This window comes from Cynara cardunculus, assembly GCF_001531365.2.
Source record: "Cynara cardunculus var. scolymus isolate 2C chromosome LG 15, CcrdV1, whole genome shotgun sequence".
In the NCBI taxonomy this organism is placed as follows: domain Eukaryota; kingdom Viridiplantae; phylum Streptophyta; class Magnoliopsida; order Asterales; family Asteraceae; genus Cynara; species Cynara cardunculus.
Window position 1 is genome coordinate 16921881 of NC_037542.1, and position 23552 is coordinate 16945432.

At 34.4% G+C, this 23552-nt stretch overlaps 3 protein-coding genes across 6 annotated transcripts; all 3 read left to right on the top strand.

The window, feature by feature from the left end:
• The first annotated feature begins 1058 nt into the window (after positions 1 to 1058).
• LOC112527965 (cytoplasmic tRNA 2-thiolation protein 1) lies at positions 1059 to 7042 on the top strand. Of its 2 annotated transcripts, XM_025138835.1 has the most exons (10): positions 1059 to 1304; positions 2541 to 2655; positions 3182 to 3324; positions 4238 to 4357; positions 4528 to 4640; positions 4732 to 4824; positions 4942 to 4982; positions 5521 to 5587; positions 6068 to 6179; positions 6636 to 7042. In XM_025138835.1, the coding sequence occupies exons 1-10, from the start codon at positions 1206 to 1208 to the stop codon at positions 6795 to 6797; spliced, it is 1065 nt and encodes a 354-aa protein (XP_024994603.1). In that variant the 5' UTR covers positions 1059 to 1205; the 3' UTR covers positions 6798 to 7042. The 2 variants fall into 2 exon arrangements, with proteins under 2 accessions (XP_024994603.1, XP_024994604.1); XM_025138836.1 differs by lacking the exon at positions 2541 to 2655 and having other exon boundaries at positions 1221 to 1304.
• A 1151-nt stretch (positions 7043 to 8193) lies between these two features.
• On the top strand, positions 8194 to 10770 carry LOC112528618 (LIM domain-containing protein WLIM2b-like). The gene is made up of 5 exons (XM_025139637.1): positions 8194 to 8328; positions 8606 to 8699; positions 8821 to 8843; positions 10299 to 10388; positions 10519 to 10770. Exons 1-5 carry the CDS (start codon positions 8194 to 8196, stop codon positions 10768 to 10770), a joined length of 594 nt encoding a protein of 197 aa, XP_024995405.1.
• A 2266-nt stretch (positions 10771 to 13036) lies between these two features.
• On the top strand, positions 13037 to 22520 carry LOC112527168. 3 transcript variants are annotated; one of them, XM_025137629.1, is made up of 14 exons: positions 13037 to 13272; positions 14446 to 14989; positions 15558 to 15678; positions 16024 to 16141; positions 16213 to 16311; positions 17038 to 17328; positions 18464 to 18571; positions 18661 to 18732; positions 18809 to 18895; positions 19030 to 19101; positions 19878 to 19967; positions 20943 to 21050; positions 21144 to 21212; positions 22121 to 22520. In XM_025137629.1, exons 1-14 carry the CDS (start codon positions 13075 to 13077, stop codon positions 22193 to 22195), a joined length of 2052 nt encoding a protein of 683 aa, XP_024993397.1. In that variant the 5' UTR covers positions 13037 to 13074; the 3' UTR covers positions 22196 to 22520. The 3 variants fall into 3 exon arrangements, 2 of the variants coding, with proteins under 2 accessions (XP_024993397.1, XP_024993398.1); XM_025137630.1 differs by lacking the exon at positions 13037 to 13272 and having other exon boundaries at positions 14547 to 14682; positions 14786 to 14989; XR_003070730.1 differs by lacking the exons at positions 21144 to 21212; positions 22121 to 22520 and having other exon boundaries at positions 19882 to 19967; positions 20943 to 21044.
• Positions 22521 to 23552: the final 1032 nt, after the last annotated feature.

The window sequence follows — 23552 nt, forward strand, 5'->3', positions numbered from 1 at the left end:
AAAATATATTAACATTATTAATTTATAAAATTATTAAAAATATATTAACATTATTAAAAATATATTAATATATTAAAATTATTAAAAATATATTAACATTATTAAAATTATTAACATTAAAAATATATTAACATTATTAAAAATAATTTATTTAAATAGTTTTGGAGAGGTTGTTGGTGCCACGTGGCTTTCAAGTTGAATTGCAAAATTTGCAATTTGAATCCTACRTGGCAGCAATTGTCTGACAAAAATGGTTTTGCAATTCAATTTGCAAGCCCCTATGTGGGTGCTCTTATAAGTATATCTGTATGTAAGTATGTTCATATTAATTTACTTATTATATTTTAGTACATTTGCAGATACTTTCTTTTTCTTCTAATTGTCATACTTAGAAGATGTTTTTATATATATTTTAAATTTTTAGATGTAATTTCTTGTTTTTTGAAAAAAATAAGCTAATATAAACAAGCTTATTGAAGTGCTACCCTTTTTTTTATCATTTTTTTTTCAATTACAATCCTCATTATTAGTAATTTTAAATAAATATTAATAATATTTAAATATTAATAAAATTAAGTAATATAAATTGAAAATTAATTTTAATTTTAATCATACATTATACATTAATATTATTTACGTTGTCACACTCTCTTCATTCCAGAGGTGCCTATCCTTTGCACAGTGAGACTCTCGTCTTTCCAACTGGGGAATTTCTCTCAAAATGAGCCTTGCAACGAGACTCGAACATTCCCCATGACCTTCCCTAGGGCTTCAACAATGTCTATTCAGAGGCTTATAAATTAGCCAATAACACTTTTCATTTTAGAAATCCGAGTCTTAGTGGGATCGGTATCGAGATAGCAGTTCGAGGAGATTCCTTGCTTGGATCATATCATACAAATAAGGCAGCACTGGATGTATAAAAGTCCTTATCAACTTATTATAAGCTAGAAGGATTTAAGTACTTCAAAAACTCCTTATTATCGGTTTAGTACCGATTTAAACTGTTTATCAAAACATTTAAAAATGCTTATTACCGATGTCGACATTTTGAACTAATCTGTGTTTTTGAAACATTTTTTTGCGAGGAAAAGAAAGGAAATCTCAACTCGGAGCATCCGCAGAAAGGTCGTTGGACGTCCCACCATCGTAATACGCTAGTAGCTGTGTTTTGCTTGCGAAAATCTCAACTCGTGAGAAAATCAATGGAAGCGACCCACGGCGGCGAGAAGGGAAAGAGCCGGTTGTGTAGCATCTGCAATCAACGAAGGCCTGCTCTCAAACGACCTAAAACCCTTCAACAAGTAATACCCTACTTCCTTCTTCGACACCTCTTTTCTCTTCGATTCATAGTTCCTTCATATATCTGTTTATGTAACTTGTGCTTGATAGTTTTCCACGTTTGTGGATTTTGTTGCCCAATCAATTCATTTAAATCGTAGGAGTTGAAAAATGAAGCAATTTAGTTTTTTCGAGAAGTAAAAAGTTTGGTTCGTAGCTTGGTATGCCCTTGATTCCTTCCAAAAGGGGAAATGGAATCGGTATGGAGGTTAAACGGACAAATTTCTTCGTTTCAAAATTGATGAAAGTTTTGTTAAACTTTCAAGAAAAGCGATCATATCAGTATATTACATTAAACTCTATGCTTCACAAATTCTGCTTAAAAATCAAGGTTCTAAATGACACAAAATTGGGCATTTTTTAGGGGTGCCCTAAGGCGGCATATGTATAGACACATATTAGTGTTTTGAATAACACCATAGAATAGATTTAATTCATATAAAGTAACAAAAACTAAAAAAGAAAGAAAAACCGTTAGATACCAAATATATAGAACTTATAGGAAATGATATGAAGGGAGCAAAAGCGGGATTAAATCTCTTGAATCTCTACTATTGCTTTCTTCAAACAATTCGTGTTCGAGTTTTCGTTTGCGGGAATGGGAGTAAGTATGTACCTATTTAGGGTTGTAGTTTTCAAGCTTTCCTTTTTATGTTTACTTAAGTCTTAGGTGTCATACATAATTATCATTTATCCCTCAAGTTATATATTCAAAAACCCGCACACCTTACAAAATAATGTGTTGTAACGCGCCATAACACATTACAATGCAAACCGAGCCTAAGAGTGGAGCTGCAGGGGTTAACGTGGAGGCAAAGCGAAGCCCATAATGCTCCACACTAGTTATTTAGAACTGTGGTAAAAATAATATGTTAAATTTTATTGCCATAATATGTAACCACATCTTTACTAATCTTGAGTTTGTGACCTAACCAAATTGGGTAGAGCTCTTATTTGCATTGGACTGAGTCCCTTCTCTGCAATTTTTTTGTGATTATGCGATTTTGTTAACCCCAAAAATATTAGGTGTTGTCAAAGAAGACAAGTGCTACATATTATCTTAGAACTACAGAGATGGAAATTGAAACATTCAAGAAAATAACTGAAACAGAAGAACTAATAGATGAATCATTGATCCAAATTCATAGTTATATGTTTGCTTTTAGTATTTGTAGCTAAAACTTTTGTTGGGTATTAAGATTTGCAAGGAATGCTTCTATGAGGTATTTGAAGAAGAGATTCACAGGGTGATTGTGGACAATAAGCTGTTTAAACCAGGGGAACGCATTGCCATAGGAGCCTCTGGTGGAAAAGGTGAATTTTTTACTTGCAAAATATATTATTTGCTTGAAACATGCTTTATTTTGGTAAGCTATTGAACTTATACAAACTTAAAATGTGAAAGCGCTGAATGGTCATTGACTTGTACCATAATTTGGTTACATAAACTTGATTTTAGGAAAGCAATGTGAAATCTGTATGATGTATGCTGAACCGCAGTAGCTATGGACTGGGAGTGAGAATGACTTTTTGTATCGAATATTCTACAAATTCTGTTACAATTTTTTTTGCGGGATGACCATGGATGCAACCTCCCTTTCTTTTCAAAGCTTCAAGCGAAAATTTCATTTTACCCATGAGTGATCTGATCGAGATATGAATAAATTTGATTCTGGCCCACAAGATTCCCTTTAGTCATGGTAAGGGATATTAGATATTTAACGAATAGTCGAACTATTGAACTATGTGGATAGTCATGTGTTGCCAATATTTTGGTAGCCAGAGGGAGTATTTGATTTATGCTTCTATAATTTTTTCCTTTATTTGAAATTATATGCAGATTCCACGGTTCTTGCGTATGTAATGTCAGAACTAAACCGTCGGCACAACTATGGCTTAGATCTTTTTCTCCTATCAGTAGATGAAGGGATCACAGGCTACAGGGATGACTCGCTCGAAACTGTTAAAAGAAATGAGGTTCAGGTAAAGAAAAGCTAAAGTTATCTTCAAAGCTGCTGTAGTTCAAAATTACCCATAACTTCAAGTACATTTTATTCATCAGAAATAAAATTTAAACATAAACACAAATATCAATGGTCTAATAGCTAGGGGAAAAAGTAAGAAAGAACCATGGTTCAATGGTGCCAGCGTGTTGTCATCTGCATTCTAGTAGAATGGTCATTTAGGGTGCGTTTGGTATCTAGACAGGATAAAACATGACAAAACAGTTGTCCAGCTTTGGTAAGACAGAACTGGACAGGATAAAACGGTTAAAATGACCAATTTATCCCTAATGAGTTGTTTATATATTTTGTTTAATTATGTAAGTTATTAAATTATAATAAAATAAATATTTTTTTATAACAAAATATATCATTAGAATTTTTTTTGTCATGACGATTAAAATGACACCAAAATAAAAAGTTGATATAGTTTCCAATTTTTATTTTACACCTTTTCTATATTATTTTTTATTATTGATATTTAATAAATTACATGAATTAATCAAAATATAGAAACTGTATAAAAATAATATTTTGAGGACAATAAAGTGGAGTTTAAAGAGCATATAATTAAATAAATAAAATTTAACGAATGAATAAAATGTAAAAAGGAAGGTGTATTTGATGTTTTAGAAGAGAATTAAGTTTTATTTTGAGGTTATATTGGTAAAACATAAGTTTGTTCCACCTTGTTCCATGGGTTGGGGGTGGAAGACGCCTTTTCTACTCCGTTCCACATAAAAGTTCTGCCAAACATTGAATCCATGTCCTGTCCTGTCCAGTGTATCAAACGCACCCTTACAACTTAAAAAGTTCACTCGACCGTGTTCTTTAGTGTTCATAATTTTTCAGTTTTTACTTTGCAAAATTCTGTATAATTGTCTGTTTTACAGTATGGTCTGCCGCTCAAAGTCGTATCCTATAAGGATCTGTACGGATGGACAATGGATGAGATTGTGAAGATGATTGGTCTTAAGAACAATTGCACATTTTGTGGTGTTTTTCGCCGCCAGGTGAGCAATTTTCAATCCAATTTATTTAGATATAATCTGAGTCATCAGTTTATCAGCAGGGCACAACTGGGACTTGGAAAAAAGTTGGGATCTTTGGATGTCATGTGCATAACTATTGCCATTTTCTTTAAAATGAGCTTGATGTTTAGTACTTGGATTTTCATCTTAAGGCTCTTGATCGTGGCGCCGCCTTGTTAAAAGTGGACAAACTAGCTACTGGGCATAATGCTGATGATATTGCCGAGACAGTTCTCTTGAATATTTTGCGAGGTGACATTGCTAGGTAATTTATTCATGATTCTGATTCATTTTATTATAATTGTAATGCAATTATCTCCATGTGACTGTTAATGTACTTGTGGTTCTGGTTATAGATTAAGCCGATGCACATCTATAATTACTGGTGAAGATGGACCGATTCCTAGATGCAAGCCATTTAAGTACACATATGAGAAGGAAATCGTTATATATCCTTCTATGTTAAACCCTCTTCATTATTTTTAAGTGCATTTTTTTGGTTTCCTTCGGTGATACATTCTCATTCATCTAGCTTTTGGTGTTGCAAAACCTTAACAATTGGTTACGTATGCATACTTCAAGAAACTGGACTACTTTTCAACCGAATGTAAGTTTGTCGTATACCCTTCTGTCAGTCTTTTTATGGCAAAAGTTGAAGATAAAATCACAATTTGCCCGTTGCTATGTTGATTTTGATCCTCAAAATTATTCCCATTTTGTTATCATCAAAAGGGGTTCTAGACAACTTACCAGTAGTCAACTAGGGTTTGATTCCGGTGAGAATTGAAGTTATGGTGAGAAGGGTGAGAAGTGATCTCCACCCTTGGATCAATCCAAATTAAAGATCAACGGTAATGAGATGCACCAGATCAATTCCCGTGGGAAGCGCAATTCATGGGGTGGGGATTAGATTAAAAGTGATCAAGGGTCCAGATCCTTTCTTACATTTCTCACCTTTAACTCCTATTCTCACATGATCCTTCGTCTAGTCAACTATATGTATTGAATTATGCCTTGAGTAGGAAGTTGCAACTTTCATGGGACTGAGGTAGTGGAAGATAAATAAACTAAATTGAGAACATATAAAATAAAGAAGTATGCAATTTGCTTCAATTTTTTTATCTTACGAGCTTTGATAAATGCAGGCATATATTCACCAAATGCTTATCGTGGGTTTGCTCGGGAGTTCATTAAAGATTTAGAGAGAATCAGGTTGTTTGATAATTGTGCATCTTTTTGCTCGAGTGATCAATGTTTCCAACTATCTTATTTGGCTTATTAGTGCAAACAAATCATCGTTATTGTTTTATGCTAGAAAAAAGACACAACTTTGTCGGTATAAACAACAGTGGATCAATTGTGGAAATGTAAAACATAAAAATAACCATCATGCCTGGCACTTGAAAGTGGTGTTTTCTATTGCATTTTGGCAATAATGATGATTTGTTTGCACAAAGATCACTATGGTTCGAAATCTTTAATTACTCATTTAGGGCCCGTTTGTTAGCAGCTTAATGGGACTTACCGCTTATTCGGTGAGCTATATATGACTGTTTGTAGTGGCTTAATGATATAGAAAGTGGATTATTCAGTAAGTATTTTAGGAGGGAGCTTTAGAAAATGTTTTAATATTTGATATATAACTGAATACAATCATTAATTTGGTTTAACCTGAATTGTGTAACGATATAGACCCCGAGCCATACTTGACATCATCAAATCAGGTGAGGATTTCAGGATTGCGACGTCTACAAAAATGCCGGAGCAGGGAACTTGTCAACGCTGTGGCTATATTTCTAGCCAGGTAAGTTTGTTCTGTAACTTGTAGAGATCAACGTTGAGTTGGTGGTCTTCAATGTGGATCGAATGAGGAATTTTTCTATATATGATCATAGTTCCAATAAACCCTCTGAACATAATTTAGGAAAATGTTTTGACTTTTTGTGAAATCTTTAAAATGCCCTTCAAAGATGAGACAAGAAGAGAATCTTGTGGATATCAATATGATCTATTTCTTGTAACTACTCAAGGCCACTGGGGATTTTCCTAACTGTTATCTTCAGAGTCCCATGGGATTAGTCAAGGTGCGTGCAAGCTGGCCCGGATACCCACAGAAAAAAAACTCTCCATTCATTTGGTTGATTGATTTCTGAAGAGAGCATAATCGATCTTGATTATCAAAGAGCTAGATACAAACTTCATCTGATTTCAGCATCGTATGCAACGTGTTATAAGCTTTGTGTTTTTTGTAAACTCGCAGAAATGGTGTAAAGCTTGTGTTTTGCTGGAGGGGCTGAATCGTGGTTTGCCAAAGCTCGGGATTGGGAGAACTCGAGGTGTAAACAGCAAGCACCAAAAGGATGATCAACAGATTGACACAAAGAATATACAGAGCAAACCATGTGGAACTCTTGATTTCTAATACAGAATCTCTCTCCATTTTTAGTTCTAACTTGAATCCTTCAAATTGGTGAGAAAATTTAAGCTCCATTTTTGCCTTTGTGTTTATGCTAAACAGATTATTGGCATGTATCTTATTAGGATCTTGAGGCTTTCCTTCTTGTAGTATTCAAGAAGCCAAATAGTGTTTGATTTAATGTTCATTTGAATAGGACATACCAATTATGTAATTATAGTTACTTTTGTGGTTAAATTTTAATATTGAATTATCTATTTTGCTATTTATTTAATAAATTTTAATATATGTGAAAAAAAATAATACAATATTTGACTTGCTAAATTGTTTATTCAAGAGTAAATTGCGATTTTAGCTCCTATGAATTACATACTTAAAGAAGGGAATTAGTTCAGGGATGAAATAACAATAAATTACAAACCATAGGAACGGAAATTGCAAAAATAGAAACCACAAGGACAAAAATAGAAATTATTAACAAACCATAGGAACGAAAATTGAAAACTGCTACCCAAAGTTAACAGTTAAGTAAATCTTTGGTGCATGGAGATGCACATAAAACCGAAACCCGAAGTCTGGCTCATGCTTGGCCTAGAAAAGCCTGGCTTGACAATGCCTCAAAAAGTCTCGAAAACCAAAAAAGTTATGCTCGAAATAGTCTCGTCATGCTCCTTTTCAACCTCAAAGTCTAGTCCAAGCCTAAAACAGCTCAGACCCTTTTTATCTCATTGAAAATTGGCTTGAGCCTCTTTCAGATATGAATCTATCTGATTCAGAAGGGAAGAACTTGTATCAGTATCTCAATTTCAATTCAAACACGGGTTTGATTCACACTCCATGTTCTGAGAAATATTTACCATCCGAAAAGAGGAAAAAACGGAGCCTTTGTCTAAAGAAATGCGTTGAGAAAGGGCAGATATATAGAACTTTTCAACGAGATAGTGCTTATTCAACTCTCTCAAAATGAAATATATTCCATACATATATGCCATGGTTCTTTACTTCAACAGGGTACAGATATCTAAAGTTTTTATTTATAGATACTTTTTCAGACCTATTACCGATACCAAATATCAGTAAAAAATTGAAAAAACTCGGGTCTTGTGCATTTTTAAATGCAGCTAAAAAAATTTGAACTGATAAAGAAATTACAAGGGGTTAAAGTGCAATACTTCCTAATTATTCTCAAAATTATTGATTCTTAATTGACCAAAGCATGCATGATGCTCCACCTTTGATACCAAAACAATGCTATCCACTCAATAACAACATTCCCCCCAAAACACCATTTAAATCATGTGCCAACAAACAATGAAACCTTCCCTACCTTCCATTTTCTTTTGAGATTCTTTCTCCATTTTACCTTTGCATTGTTTCATCTAAGAAAAAGGGTCGGAAAGAAATGGCATTCAGTGGAACAATACAGAAATGTAAAGCATGTGATAAGACTGTTCATTTTGTTGAAATGGTTTCTGCAGACGGAATCCCTTATCACAAGACATGCTTTAAATGCACCCACTGCAATGGAAAACTTGTGGTATATATATATTCTCCTCCGTTGGTGTCTTATGAATAAAATACATTATATCGACTTTTGGTAAAGAAACACAAATAGTGTCAGCTTAATTTTCAACGTTAAATTGAAATACAGTTTCTTGATAATCATGATATCAAGATGTCGAACTGGGTTTGTTAGAACTTTGGAACCCGTTGCAACCATGTATTCGTCTCTTCTTAATATTACATTAATATATATATATATATATATATATATATATGTGTGTGTAATTTTGAAATATTGTATTGTGTGTTAGATGAGTAGCTACTTTCAATTGGATGGATCTCTCTATTGCAAGCCTCACTTTGATCAAAAGTTCAAGGAGATGGGAGGCATCTCAAGAATACCATGTGAGCTTCTCCCAAATTCTTTTTATTAACAAAATATTTCTTTAACAAACATAAAATAATACAACGATTTATTGTTATTGTTGTTGCTGTTTTCTCTGACTCAAATTTTTATGGTTATCAGCTGCAAACAAAGCAAGTGAAATGGTACGTAAACTATTTACTTATGTCTCTTATATTACACACATATGTACCGTTGGGTTAAGAGAAAAACTATAAAAAATGAAAAACTGAGAAACACTTTAATGCAAATTATTCATTTGTTATGCATATGTGCATAAACATAAATTGTTTAGTATGCACAAGTGCATAGAAACCATGTAACATTTTCAATTACGTTTATGCACATGTGCATATCCGACAAATAAATGGTTATTACTTATTAGGGTGTTCTTCAATTTTTTTGTGGTTTTCCCCTGAAATAGAGTGCATATCCGACAAATAAATGGTTATTACTTATTAGGGTGTTCTTCAGTTTTTCAACTTTTTTGTGGTTTTCCCCTGAAATAGAGACTTCGGATCGTGTGAGGATAATAGTTACAATAAGAATGATGAGAATACTTTTAAGTCTTGGGATCATTTGACTCTTTGACCTAACTTCATCTATCTTAAACTACCTTTATCTTTACTTTTAGTCATTTTCATGAACTTTTACATATATTTAATAATTTTCGCATACATGAATTTGTAAATGTTTCGGTTATGGTGAAAGTAAATATAGGTAGATGAAGTTATATGATTATATATATATGTGTGTGTGTGTGTGTGTGTGGAATGGTACAAACGAGAATAACTTCATTTTACGAGAACGTGAGAACACCCTTTTTACTATAAACAATCATATGTGATACTATTATTCCATCACATATGATACACATGTGATACTAAATCAGAGACGCGGACGATTTTTGATGCGATCTTGGTTGCAGGCCAAGTCGCCCTTACACACTAAGCCATCTCACAAGTATTATCACATGTGATAAGGGTGTTGTTGATATGATACTATAATCCGTCAAGACCATCGTATGTGATGGTAAATCATAGACGCAGACAACCTTTGGCGCAACCTAAGTCGTAAAACACGTCGTCCACACATCACAGGGTCCCATTTTGTGTATTATCACATGTGATAAGAGTGTTCTCGCATTTTTGTAATGGAGGTGTTCTCGTTTGAACCTCCACCTATATATATATATATATATATATATATATATAGGATTGGTTCAAACGCGAAGCTAATCGTTTTGCGAGAAAATTGAATAGATCCTTAAAGCAGAATAATGATTCCTCACAGTTTCCCTATCCCACTACCAAACCTACCCTTGGGAGGGAACAACAGCTGAAACGACTGCTAATACCTCGTAGGCTGATGAGCAAAAGGAGGAATTCGCCCGAGGAGAGACTCGCATCTGATTACTTATATACGATTACAAGCATGATACTCAAGCTTAATCATATATATGATTACGCACATGATGCATTATGACACAGACGTTTAATTATATATGATTAAACGCACCCAATTGCGTGTAATCATATATGATATTGAAACTTCTCGTAAAAAAGAACCTTTTGTTTAAGGAATTAAATTTGTGTTAACAGGGAAGGAACCCTAGCAAATTGTCTTCCATGTTCTCTGGGACTCAAGATAAATGTGCAGTTTGTCATAAAACGGTCTATCCATTGGAAAAGGTTTGTCACCATTGGCCCTTCAAGTTTTAATATTCTCTATTTGATCCAATAAGTTTCAAAATATGCATAATCAGTCCCTAATGTTTATATATATAGATATTAAGTGCAATTAAAGGAGAATGATTTGTAGGTGACTGTGGAGGGAGACTTTTACCACAAACAATGTTTCAAATGTGCACAAGGAGGTTGCAAACTGACTCCGTCTAATTACGCTGCTCTGGACGGAAATTTGTTCTGTAGGCCACACTTTTCTCAGCTATTTAAAGAGAAGGGTAATTATGCTCACCTCAAGAAAGCAGCCTCAATGAAGAAAAACGAATCTACGGAGAAATTAGCAGACCAGGTGACATCCGAAGAAGGAGCACCAGAAGCGTCTGAATAAGTAAAAAGAGTAATATAAACGACATATGTAAATGTAAAACGAAAAATGTTTGTTGTTTACCCTAGTTAAACCCACCTTTGATTTCGGTTTTGAATTGATGTCTTGACAATTTGTAACGGTTTTTGTTCATGTGAAAATATAGTACAGATGGTCATAAAATAAAAATATGATTAACTGATTTGTTTTGGTTAGCAGTTTGTATCTTTATTGTTTGATTACATTTGATATGGCTCGCAAAAAGTACATGCTATTGATGATAAACACAAGAGTGATTTTAAGGGTGTGTTTAGTACAGGGTCGAAACTGAATACTAGATGAAATTGGACCAGACCAGACCAGACTGGACTGACAAGAAGCAAAGTATGCATTATATTTTTAATTTGTTATGGGTAATTTAGTAATTTACCAATCTTGTTCACTTTCCTTAATTTTTGTTCTGATGGTACAAAAAAAATACATTTTTATGTCATTCAATTGGTTTTATCTGGTCTATTATCGTAAAATAAGTTTTTGTTGTATATTTTTCGGTGTTGTTATATGCACACCTATTTATATCGAAGTCAGGTCAAAAACATACATTGAAATTATAAAAAATAAGTTTTAATTTTGATTCGTGTGAGATGAAAATTAGTAGGTAGATTTGAATTTAGCAATTAGAAGGTGTATTTAAGAGTTGCTCATAGGCAGTGCGGCTTGCTAAACCCCGCCCACTCCGCTAGCTAGAAAAACGGGCTTGGACAATCATTCTCAAAAAATGGGCGGGCTCGGGCTGGATCGCTAAAATTGATGTGCGGACTTGGGCAATAAAAAAAGAATTTGACAGACCCGTCCAACCCGTTATATTTTTAATTAAATCTATATATAAATTAATAATTTTACTTCTTTTTATCAAAACTTAGAAGTGCCTTTGAGTTGGATTCCCGCTACACCAACCATCATCTAAATATATATAATATGTAATATGTTATATAGTACGACTCGAATCTCAATTTTGAAATATTAGGTCGTTAATATTTTGTTATTGGAAACATCCGGACTTTGAAAGTTGATAAATCATCGTAAAGAAAATGTCCATGCTCCTATTGAGAAACTGTTTTTTCGTACTTTATGTATATTGGTATCTTTTACGTCTAATTTTATACTGGAAATAAATTATGTAATTTATATGATTTTCACAACTTATGATTATATATATGTTTTGTTTACCAAATGTTAAAAATAGACCCGTTAGCCCGTGGGCAAGCCCAACATATTTATAAGACGGGTATGAGTAAGTTCACAGGTCCGTAAAAACGGGTTTGTGTTTGCCATATTAGACCCGTTGGACAAAAAAAATTATGTTAGCCCCGACCCAAGCCCGCAAATGATCGCCTCTAGTGTGTAACTACTAACTAGTATACCACATATTTTTTTCATAGGTAGGTTTGCCTATTAATTTTATCCTCACACACGTTGACGTCAAGACTTATTTTTTACATTTTTAATGTATAATTTGATTTGATTCTAACATGAATAGAAGGGCATGTAACAAACACCATTTTTGGGAAATTAATAGAAATAGTCATTTTCAGGTACAATTTTATCTCTTAGCCATTTATCTTCTCAAAATTTCCAAAAAGTCACTGCCTCTGCACGTGACAACCTCTCAACTTGCGGATGGATCAACATGTGAAAAAAAGTTTCTGAACATGGTCCGTATGTATAGAAACCAAATATGTAAAATAATCTAGATACTTCCACAAGGAAGTGCCAGGACACAACCTAATTTACATGTTTGGTCCTTGTACTTGCAAATCATGTTCAAAAACTTTTTTTTTATTTTTACATTTTAATCCATCGGTAAATTGAGGAGGTGCCACTTACGTGAGATAGTGATGTCTTTGAAATTTCCAGAGAGAAATGACTTAGAGATGAATTGGTCCTGATAATAACTATTTCTATTAATTTCTCCACCCTTTTTTTCATGTTTTTTGTATGTTTTTAAAGCTTTTGCCTTTGACGTGTAACTCAGTTGACAAATATATAAGATGACTTTGTTCAAATACAAGTCAGGTTAGGCTCAATCGCCGAGTGAGTAAATTATATTCCGGCACATGAATCTCTTTGAAGACGAGTTGCTTTCGGAACCGGTTGAAGTCGTTGGTAATCCACTTTTGCCCAAATTTTTTGAAGCTTTTATTTGAATAAAAACAGAAAATTCAAATAGTAAAAAATCCCATGCTCCTAGCACCAGGATAAACCCACAACAGACATCAAAAAGACGCAGGTGTAGCTGCTCTGGATGTGGTTCTGGTTTTCCTGAAAATGGACAGATTCTCTATCACCACTGCTACAACGACCAACGCTTCGACCTTGCGATTCTCTATTCCTTTCCCTCATAAACAACTTAGAAAATTTGGAGTTTTTGCTGCTAAAGATGACAATAAACTTGGCAATTGGGATCAAATGGAGCGTAAGTTTGGTAAATTAATCGGTGAAAACCCCAAACTTACCCTCGCCAAGGTCCGATTCTCTCTCCTTTCCTATCTGTAACTATATATTTATGTTTATGTGTGTGTGTGTGTGTGCATATATGATTGTGTGTAAATGTAGGGCGGTGTTGAACTGCTTTGAGTAATTCTTGAGGTGTATGATTATAACAACATGTTGGAAAGATGGGTCTATTGTATCTATTAGTTGAAAATTGGTAATATAAGTTGAATTTTATGGTTAGTTTGATTTGAGTATTGTTCAAATTGGTATTGATTATATGAACGATTCTTATCTGAACCCTTAGAGATGCAATTTGTGTTCTAAATTGGTTTGGTTCTTTGATGATTATGGCACTTCAATGCTCATTTTGGGGATTGAACCACTTCCTTCATCTATATGTTCCCTACATGTTCCACGAAAGTAGATACATTTGGACCTTTTGGTTCCTAACCTAATTTTCTCCATGAAGAAAAATTCTGGATTCTTTTGCTATTTTATCATCTCTATAATCTAAATCCTGTTTTAGTTGTAAAGGGTATAATCTACAATGAAAACATGCCATCAGAGCATTCATAGGGACTATTTGGTTGGTTTTCCATTAAGTCGGATAAAGTTGTTTGTGTGGATTAACCTGTCTATATAGCTTGGGAAACTTTTTGTTTGGGAGGTTTTTTCATAAATGGAATAAACATGTTTTTAATTGGGAGGGGTAGCCCCGGGAAAAACTTGGCTTTTTGCATAAAACTCCCCTAGAAGCTTACTTAATAAGTCATTTTATATATCATCAAGCCACTACCAAACAATCATGTATAGCTGACCGAATAAGTTGTGAGTTTCATTAAGCTCATTAAGCTGTTAACAAACAAACCCGTAGTCTATCCCGTATAATCTACGAAGAACAATCCAAAATTGCCTCTTTATTCATCACTAATTGTTACAAAATATTGATAGCATTGATGTAGGTCCATGGGTCCTCCATTTGTTTTGTTGATGGGGTATTTTAGATATTTGACTCACAGTCAAACACTCGAACTATGTCCGGTTAAGCTTTGCATCTATTTTGGAACTTAGAGAGTGTTATTTATTTCCTTAGCAAATAACTTGAAACATGAAAATTCCTCCATCGATTGGTGATTTTAAGTTTATCGCTTATTTTATTATGATGTGGTTATAATTTTCTATGCATTTGTGTGGCTTGCTTAGATAAAAGATAGCAAATTGAACCCAGAACAAGACAAAGGAAAGAGGCCTAAAGATCTACTTGCAAAGGCTCCGAACACTACTAAGCATAGCATACCAAATGTTGTTTTATGGAAGGCAGCTACTTTGGAAGAGGATGATGTTGGGGCAAAGTTGTCGTCGAGGTTGTCTTTCAAACCTAATTTATCTCTGAAAATGGGTAAAGAAGAGGGCAAGGAACGGTTTAGTGATTTGATATTGGTGAGGAATCCTGAACCTTTAATAAAAATTAACGACGAAGAATCCACAATTAATATTGAAGAGAGTACATGCCAAACTGAAAAAGATGTTTTTGTTCTACAAGAGCTTGGGAACGCAGAGGATCAAGCTTCTGGAGATCACAGTCGATCAAGATCTGAACTTTATGACACAGACAATAGTTCAAGAAATCTTGACTTAACTTTTGAGATGGAGAATGTGGCAGTAATCAATCTTGACCCATCACAGGAAAATGAGGAATTTTCAAACTTACAAGAAGATGGTGGTCATGAGAATGATCTTTTAACAGGTAAACCAACATAGTTTTAGATACAGTTGGTTATTTTGGTTTGGTTATGGAACCCAAATCAACTTAATCTTTCTTTGAATGACAAGAGTTAGGTACATGAATTGCGCTGCCATTCAAGATTATTTCAAGCATTAATTTTCTTGAACAAACCAAAACCAAACAAGCACAGTATATCCCACTTGAATGTAGTTTTTTTTTTGGTTTGGTGGGGGGGCTACGCAGACCTGACCTCTACCCCGAAGGGTAGAGCGACCGTTTCCATGAAGACCCTGCTTGTGAAAAAATGTGAGCGAATTCTAGAACAGACCACTTCTTTAATAATCTAGGGTTATTTTAGTATCATTCTTTATCATTTTGGGCGGTGTTTTCATACCTTTACAGAGTCCTTCTAGTTGGAAAGTGTATCTGATAACTTTTATGACTTCTGTCTTCTCCAATAGACTACTTTGTGGCATCTCTAAACTATTGCCGTCTTTATATCCTTTTTACTGCCAAAGTTCCATATTTAAATACGTTCTTATTCTTTCTTGTCACTAATTCTGCTTATGTATTTTTTGATTTTCTCAAGGATCACAGCCTTCTGAGCACCGGGATATAGTGTCTGCTGAGGAAAGTTCAGCTTCTAATATAGCAGCTGATTCAGTCTCAAAACTATCTCCGGATGCTACCTTGCAAACACCACCTAAAAGGTATTTCAAGCCTTTTCATGGATGATATCTGGTACGGTTAGTCTAGGATGTTACAGTGTCTTGTACTGAAGTTAAGTTCAAGATTCCCTAATCTCCCAAACTGAATGACATGGTGGGCAAAGGGAAAATTTTGTATTGAATTTCTAATGATCTCATTTTCAGTACAAATATATAGTACGCCTAATTTGCTTGTTTTTCTGCAAGAATTTATGATATATTTAAGATGGTATCACATGCATCATTAGCTTGCATGCAGTATAGAGTTGCAAGTTAGAATCTCAGTTCACATGCATTTATTCTTCTTCTCTAGTTTTTTCTTCTTTTTTTACTTTTTATTTGTTATAGATTAGATCAACCTGCGAAAGAGGTGTCAAACATCGGGGAAAGGATTACTAGGATCGAGAATCTGATACCAAATTCTTATTACACAAGTGAAAACTTTCCTTCAATACCGCACTTGAAGGTATTATGACTACTAATTTACTATTCATTGTGAATAAATGGAAACCTGAATTCCAAGTGCCGCTATCTTAGGACCGTGAAGATACAGACTGGAAAAGGGCTGAAGATCTGATTAAGACTACAGGAAGAGAAGAAGTGGAACTGATAAGTTCTAGCAACCGAGGATTTGTTGTAAGTGTTCTTAAAACAGAACATGATGATCTTAATAGTGCGTTTGGTTTACTGAACAGGACAGAATAGGGATCACTGTTCCATGTTTGGCAGGACTTTTATGTGGAACAGACAGGAACAAAGTGGAATAGACGTGTTCCACCCCCACCCAATGGAACAAGGTGGAACAAGCCTATATTTTACCAATACACCCTTATAATAGAACTTAAAACATCAAATACGTCTCATTCTTTACATTTTATCCATTCTTTAAATTTTATTCTCTTTAAACTTTCAAATTATTGTCCTCCAAGTATTATTTTATACATTTTCTATATTTTGGTTAATTTATGTAATTTATTAAATATTAATAATAAAAAACAATATAGAAAAGGTATAAAATAAAATTTGGAAATTATTAAACTTCATTTTTTGGTGTCATTTTAATCGTCTTGACGAACACTTTTTAATAATATATATTGTTATAAAAAATATTTATTTTATTATAATTTAATAAAAAGTACATAAACTAATCAAAATATGTAACATATATAAACAACTCATTAGGGGTAAATTGATTATTTTACCGAACACTAAACAGTTGTCCTGTTCTATCCTGTCCTGTTTAAATACCAACCAAACGCACCCTAAATGACTGAGATTTGAGTTTTTTTTTTCTTTAAAATAAGCGATCATGATCTTGGTTTTTACTTTTTCTTCATTTTATGTTCTTGCTCTTGTTTACAGGCTTCTTTTGGCTCTTTAATAGGGTTTTTGCCATATCGAAATCTTGCCACCAAGTGGAAGTTTTTAGCTTTTGAGTCTTGGTTGAGGATGAAAGGCTTGGATCCCGCTACATATAGAAAGAATTTAGGCATTATCGGAAGCTATGATGCTAAAAGCAAGACAACTTCTCCTAATCCAACCGTAGACCGTGAAAAGATCGAGGAAGAACTATCGCCCAATATGAAACTTGAAGATCTTCTTGCGATTTATGACCAAGAAAAACTGCAATACTTGTCAACTTTTGTTGGTCAGGTATTTGGTTGATTGAAAGTTCATATTTTTTTTGTTACTAGTTAAAGGAAAAAGATACTTCATTTGTCCATGGAAATTGCAATGTTTTCTCGTCCAGCTACTTTTTAGCTAAAATTACCTATTTGCCCGTTGTCATCATTGCAAAATACCGAGATTTTGGTTTATGATCATAAGATTCCGCCATTTTCATTCATTGAAGGTCATTTAAGACATGTTAAAAAGAAAATACCTTTTAAGCTAAAACTACTTCTTTCCTCATTGCCATCCTTACGAAATATTGAGGTATTGATTTGGGTTTAGAAGATGCTGCTATTATGCCATTATGAAGGTCATTAAGGGGCTGTTTGGTTGTCTTTCTATTAAGTCCTATATATAAAGCTGTCTATGTGGATTAATCTGTTTGGTTGGTTTTCCATTAATTTCAATGTAGATTAATCTATCCATATAGATTGAGAAGGTTTCTGTTTGGGAGGGGCAGGTCTAGTAACAACTTGGCTTTTGGCATACAACTTCCCACTAGAAGCTTACTGAATAAGGCACTTTCCATATCATTAAGACACTACCAAACAGTCATGTATAGCTGACCGAATAAGCTGTGAGTCCCATTAAGCTGCTAACAAACAGGCCCTGAGACATCCAGAGGAAAGGGGGAAAATGGATATTTTCTCAATGCTAAAAGTTGCAATGTTCCCTTTCTTGGTAACTTTTAAGCAGAAATTACTTGTTTGTCCATTGTCATCATTACAAAGCATTGAGATGTTGATTTGGGTTCTCACAAGATTCTCCTATTCTATCTTTATCGATGTTATTTAAGACACTTCACTTCGAATTGTGGGCCAACTCGAAAGGTGCAATTTTGATGGGATAGAGGAGTAGGGTCAGGTTCAGGGGAAAACCGCAAAAAAAGAAAATGAAAAATTGAGGAACACCCTGATAACCATTCATCTGGACGGTATGCACATGTGCATATAGGTAATTTATAAGCAATTTGTCCGGTATGCACATGTGCATACTGTCCAGATGAACGGTTACCAGAGTGTTCCTCAGTTTTTCATTTTTGGGGGTGTTTTCCCCTGAACCTTCCTCTAGAGGAGTAATTCTAATAACAATAACACGAAGATACTGACCTCTACAGAAAATCAAAGTGAATGTGATCTTGGCTGACAGAGAATCTAGGAAGTTAATATTTTCTGTGAAGCCGAAGGAGAAGGAAGAATCAATCGAGAGAAAGAGAAGCCTCATGGTATAATTTTAGACAGTAATTTTTCCAATTTTACTTAAATTTCACAGGGAGTTATGTCAAGTACAAGCTCTTACTTTTTGCTTGCGCAGACTAAGCTTAAAGTTGGAGATATAGTAACATGTTGCATCAGAAAGATTTCTTATTTTGGTATTTTTGTTGAGGCAAGTAACAATTTTCTTCTCATCACATGATGTTTTTCTTAAAGACTGTGTTTTGATTCGTGGTTTTATGATATAGATTGAAAGAGTACCCGCATTGATCCACCAGACAGAAGTATCGTGGGATGCCACTTTAAACCCCACATCATCTTTCAAAATTGGCCAGGTACTTCAAAGCCCTTTACGTAAATTGAAAACTTTCCAAAAATAGAAACGTTGCAATTTTTGTTGGAAATATTATTTTGGAAGCTGTTGCGATTATGAAATAATGCAGAACCATGATAATGTTTTGGTTTACAGGTGGTGGAAGCAAAGGTTCATCAGTTAGATTTTGCACTTGAGCGAATATCCTTGTCTTTGAAGGAAATAACGGTATTCTATCTTCAAGTTTCTTCAAACCACCTATAGATTTTCAAAATTTTAGGGGTGTTCATCTAAACCGCCAAACTGCCCACACCACACTGCAAAAGCGGGGTTTAGAACTTCTGCGCTGCGGTTTGCATTTTAATCAAACCGCACGATGAGGTGCAGTTAAAGAGAGAGAGAGAGAATAATTGCTAAATTTATGTAATAATTTTAATCTATTTTCTCCATGGTCCATTAATAAGTCCAAAGTTTTGGACTTTGATTAATAATATTAATAAATTATAGCCCAATAATGCATTAGGCTCTTTTAGGCTTTAATCAACATTCACGACACGATTTCATCATTTTTTTTTCAATTTTGTGTTGACATGGGACTTCTGCCTTCTACTTTAAGTTGCTTTCAAGTCTCAATGATTTAATGTTTTTACTTCTTAGACGATTTCTAATTTATGTAATTTGCATTTGCAAATCGGGCATGTTGAAACTTCATTTTCTTTTTGGACTACGGTTAGGTTATAGTTGATTTTATATTATCGGATTGTAGACGTAAAGTGCTTTATGTACAAAACGCACCACCGCATTTCACAGCCAGTTTTTTGCGGTTTGAGGTGGATGCGGTGCGATTCTGAGAAATGCTCAAACCACCTAGGCGGTGCGGTTTGCGGTTTTTGCCGCACTGGAAACACCCCTAATAACAGTTCTTTCAAGAAGGCGTATATGTTAAAAGAGAAGGACTTTTATCGTTATTAGTCAATTATAATGCAATGCTTATCTTGTGGCAGCCAGATCCGTTGACGGAGGCTTTGGAAGCTGTTCTTGATGATCATGCTGTATTGGATGGTACATCAGAAGCAGACCAGCCTGAAAACGAGGTTTCTAAGCTGTGTCACTGTCCGAAACCAATTTATTCGTTCTTACCAGAAATTCTATGCATTTAAGTTCATTATAGGGTGCTTTTGGTATCCAAACAGACAGGATAGGACAAAACAGTTGTTTAGCGTTTGATAAGACAGAAATTGACAAGACAGAATTGATAAAATGACCAATTTACCCTAATAAGTTGTTTATATCTTTTATATATTTTGATTAATTTATGTAATTTATTAAATTATATTAAAATAAATATCTGTATAACCAAATATATCATTAGGAAGTTTTCGTCAAGATGATTAAAATAACACTAACATAAAAAGTTTATGAAGTTTCCAATTTTTACTTTATGCATTTTCTAATATTTAATAAATTACATAAATTAACCAAAATATATAAACCATATGAAAATAATATTCTGATGATAGTAAAGTGAAAGTTTAAAAAGCATAAAATATAATAAATAAAATTTAAACAATGAATTAAATGTAAAGAGGGAGGCATATTTGATGTTTTACAAGAGAATTAGGTTTTATTTTCATTTGATATCCAAAAACTGCTCAACAACAGTCGGACAAGTGGGGAATGTTGGGGTGAACCAGAAAAGTTTAGGTAGAGCCAAAGTTTATCAGAAGCTTGGTCTAAAATTCCTGAAAAGTAGCCTTTTATGATTGAACAAGATCCATTTTGCATCATATCTAAGGGGTAAAATATAGGTTTGTTCCGCCTTGTTCCATGGGGGTGGGGGTGAGAAACGCCTGTTCCACTCTGTTTCACATAAAAGTCCTGGCAAATATGGAACAGTGATCCCTATTTTGTTTAGTCATGTTCGGTGTATCAAATGCACGCTTATGGAACTGTGCTCAACAACATATATACAACTTTAGACAAGCAGATCTTTATCCATTAATGAATTTCTTCCGTATTGAACATCATCCCGTAAGCTTACTTTTGCATTCTGTATATAAACCGCACAGTGGGACGATCTTGAATTACTTGTCGAAGAACTTCAGCAATACGAGGGTATTGATTTAGTAACAAAAGGCCGGTTTTTCTTGAGCCCGTGTTTGACTCCAACATTTCAGGTAACATCTTTTTTCCAAGAAAACTCTTTGCAAGTGATTTTTATTGCTTTTGCACGTCGCGTATAAAGTACAATGCTTTGTGATTCTTGGCAGGTTTATATGGCATCCATGTTCAAGAATCAGTACAAATTGCTTGCTCGAGCCGGAAATAAAGTACAGGAGGTACAGTTTGACTTTGATTATTGTTGAACGTTTCAGGTATTGTATGTGGGTTCAATCGTAATTTATCTTCACATTTTCACGGAACCTACAAAATGAAAACGAACCAACATGTCTATAAGCTACTTGATTGTTATACGAGAACACCATAGCTTGAGAAATAAAATTTGTTTAAAATGACATTCATATATCTGTTGAGGTAGAAGTCAGGTCTGTGTACATCTTTCCTTGACCTTTCCAAAAGTTTCTTCTATTTCGCGAAGGTTATCTAGAAGGCGTATTTGGTATCTGCTTTGTCTACGAACAAGGAAGCTATAAGTAATGAAAGTATGAATCTCTTGAATACCCTGATTTAAGGCCAAAGAATTTCCAACGGCTACCATATAGTATTCATCTAAAAAAGGAGCAATAGCTTCCCTCTTGATTTGCTTGGGAGCTTACGATTTCATGTTCTATTTCACTCTCCATGAATCTAGGAACTTTTGCTTGCATTGTCTTATTTGGTCTATTATTTAGCTATTGCAATTCTTTTCTAGATAGTGGGTCACATGTATAGGACCAATGCCACCTTCATGTGGGATTCATTGGGCTTGTTTATAACTTGTTAGAAGTCAAGTCTGTGTACATCTTACCATTTCCGTACCCCATCTTCGCGTGGGATATATTGGGCTTGTTTATAACTTGTTGATATGTCTTGGGCTGAGGTAGAGGTCAAGTTTGCATACATTTACCCTCCCAGACCCCACCTCCGGGTGGGATATATTGGGCTTGTGTGTAACTTATTCATATGTCCTCGGTTGTGAGTTAGAGGTCCGGTCTGCGTACATCTTATCCCTCCTAGTATATTCCACCTCTAAGTGAGATATACTGGGTTGTTTAGAAGTTATAACTTATTCTTATGTCTTGGGTAGGTGGTGGTGCAGACATCGCTAGGTACAGAGGAGATGAAGCATGCAATTCTAATATGCAGTAGAAGAGTCGAATAAACTCCTCTTATGATCAATTAGTTCCTGTATAGCTGGTTTGATCATCGTCGAGCCACCAAGGTCGGTGCAGGTGAACCATGGTCTCAGTGGCAGAGGTGCACCCCTCAGGTCCCAGGTTCCAGCCATTACAGAACTCTTGAGCAATGAGTCAAGAAAAGGAACCATTTTTGTAACCTGAAGTGGTGCTTAGATGAGTTTGTAAAGTGGCAGACAGAGTTTGAGGTGTTTAATTTAATCTTCAAAAAGAATTCAAGTAAAACTGTGAAATTGAATCATCCCTTGGTCCCAAAATAGATTGTTCATATTTCTATGTAGTTTGTTTTAAAATAAGTGTTTATTTTCAAAAGCAAATGTCTATTTTTTCCATTCTACTCTTAATTAGAGATGCATAAAAAAGCTCAAGCCTGAAGCCTGGCCCGAGTTTGGCTTGAAAAAGCCTGACCGTAGTGAGCAAGAAGCCCGGTCCAAGGCCCGGCCTCAAAACCTAATTAGGCTGAACTTTTTTGGACGAGCTTTTGCCTTGCCGAAAACCAGATCAGGCTTTTTTTAACCCCAAAGTCTGTCCTAACTAGCAAAAAAGGTGTTGACCTTTTTTAAGAACGGGTTTTAGTCGAGACTTGAGAAAACGTTGGCCTTTAGGGGTGTAAATGATACGAAATAGGTCGCGAACTATTCGAGATTGACTTGGTTAAAACTCGGTCAACAATCGACTCGAATAGGCTCGACTCGAACTTGAGCTTGACTAGACATATTAACGAGTTGAGTGGAGCTACCCAATACTCGACTCAAGAATCTCGTGAGATACTCGATTTTTCTATATATAATTAGTTTTAAAAATATAATCAATTTTATAATATAATTTGTAAAATATAATATAATAAAAATGTTTTATATATTTAGATATTGAACAAATTGTGCATTTTTTTTAAATATAAAAACTAATCTTATTTTATTATTGAAATTAGAATTAAAAAAGACAAAAAACTATAGAGGTGTGATGAAGTTGTCCTAAATCCGAAGAGAAATAGTAAATGAATGGTGAATAAGTGTTATAAAAAGAGAGTGGGTGAATGCACTCTGTAATTTTATCTTTTTGAAGATAAGTTTGAGATGCATCCCTTTAATTTTATAAAATTTAAAAGAACACCTTTAAGTTTTATAATTTTTAAAAGAATACCCTAAAATTTTATAAATTTCAATTGATGATAATGGTTCGAGCTTGATTCGAGTTCGAGTTCAAGTTTGGTTTGAGTTGGAATTCGAGCTTCAAACAGGTTCGAGCTCGAGTTCGAGTTTAAAAAACTGCAATCGAGTTCGAGTCAAGTTTAGTTTTTAACTACTTGCGGGTTTTCGAGTC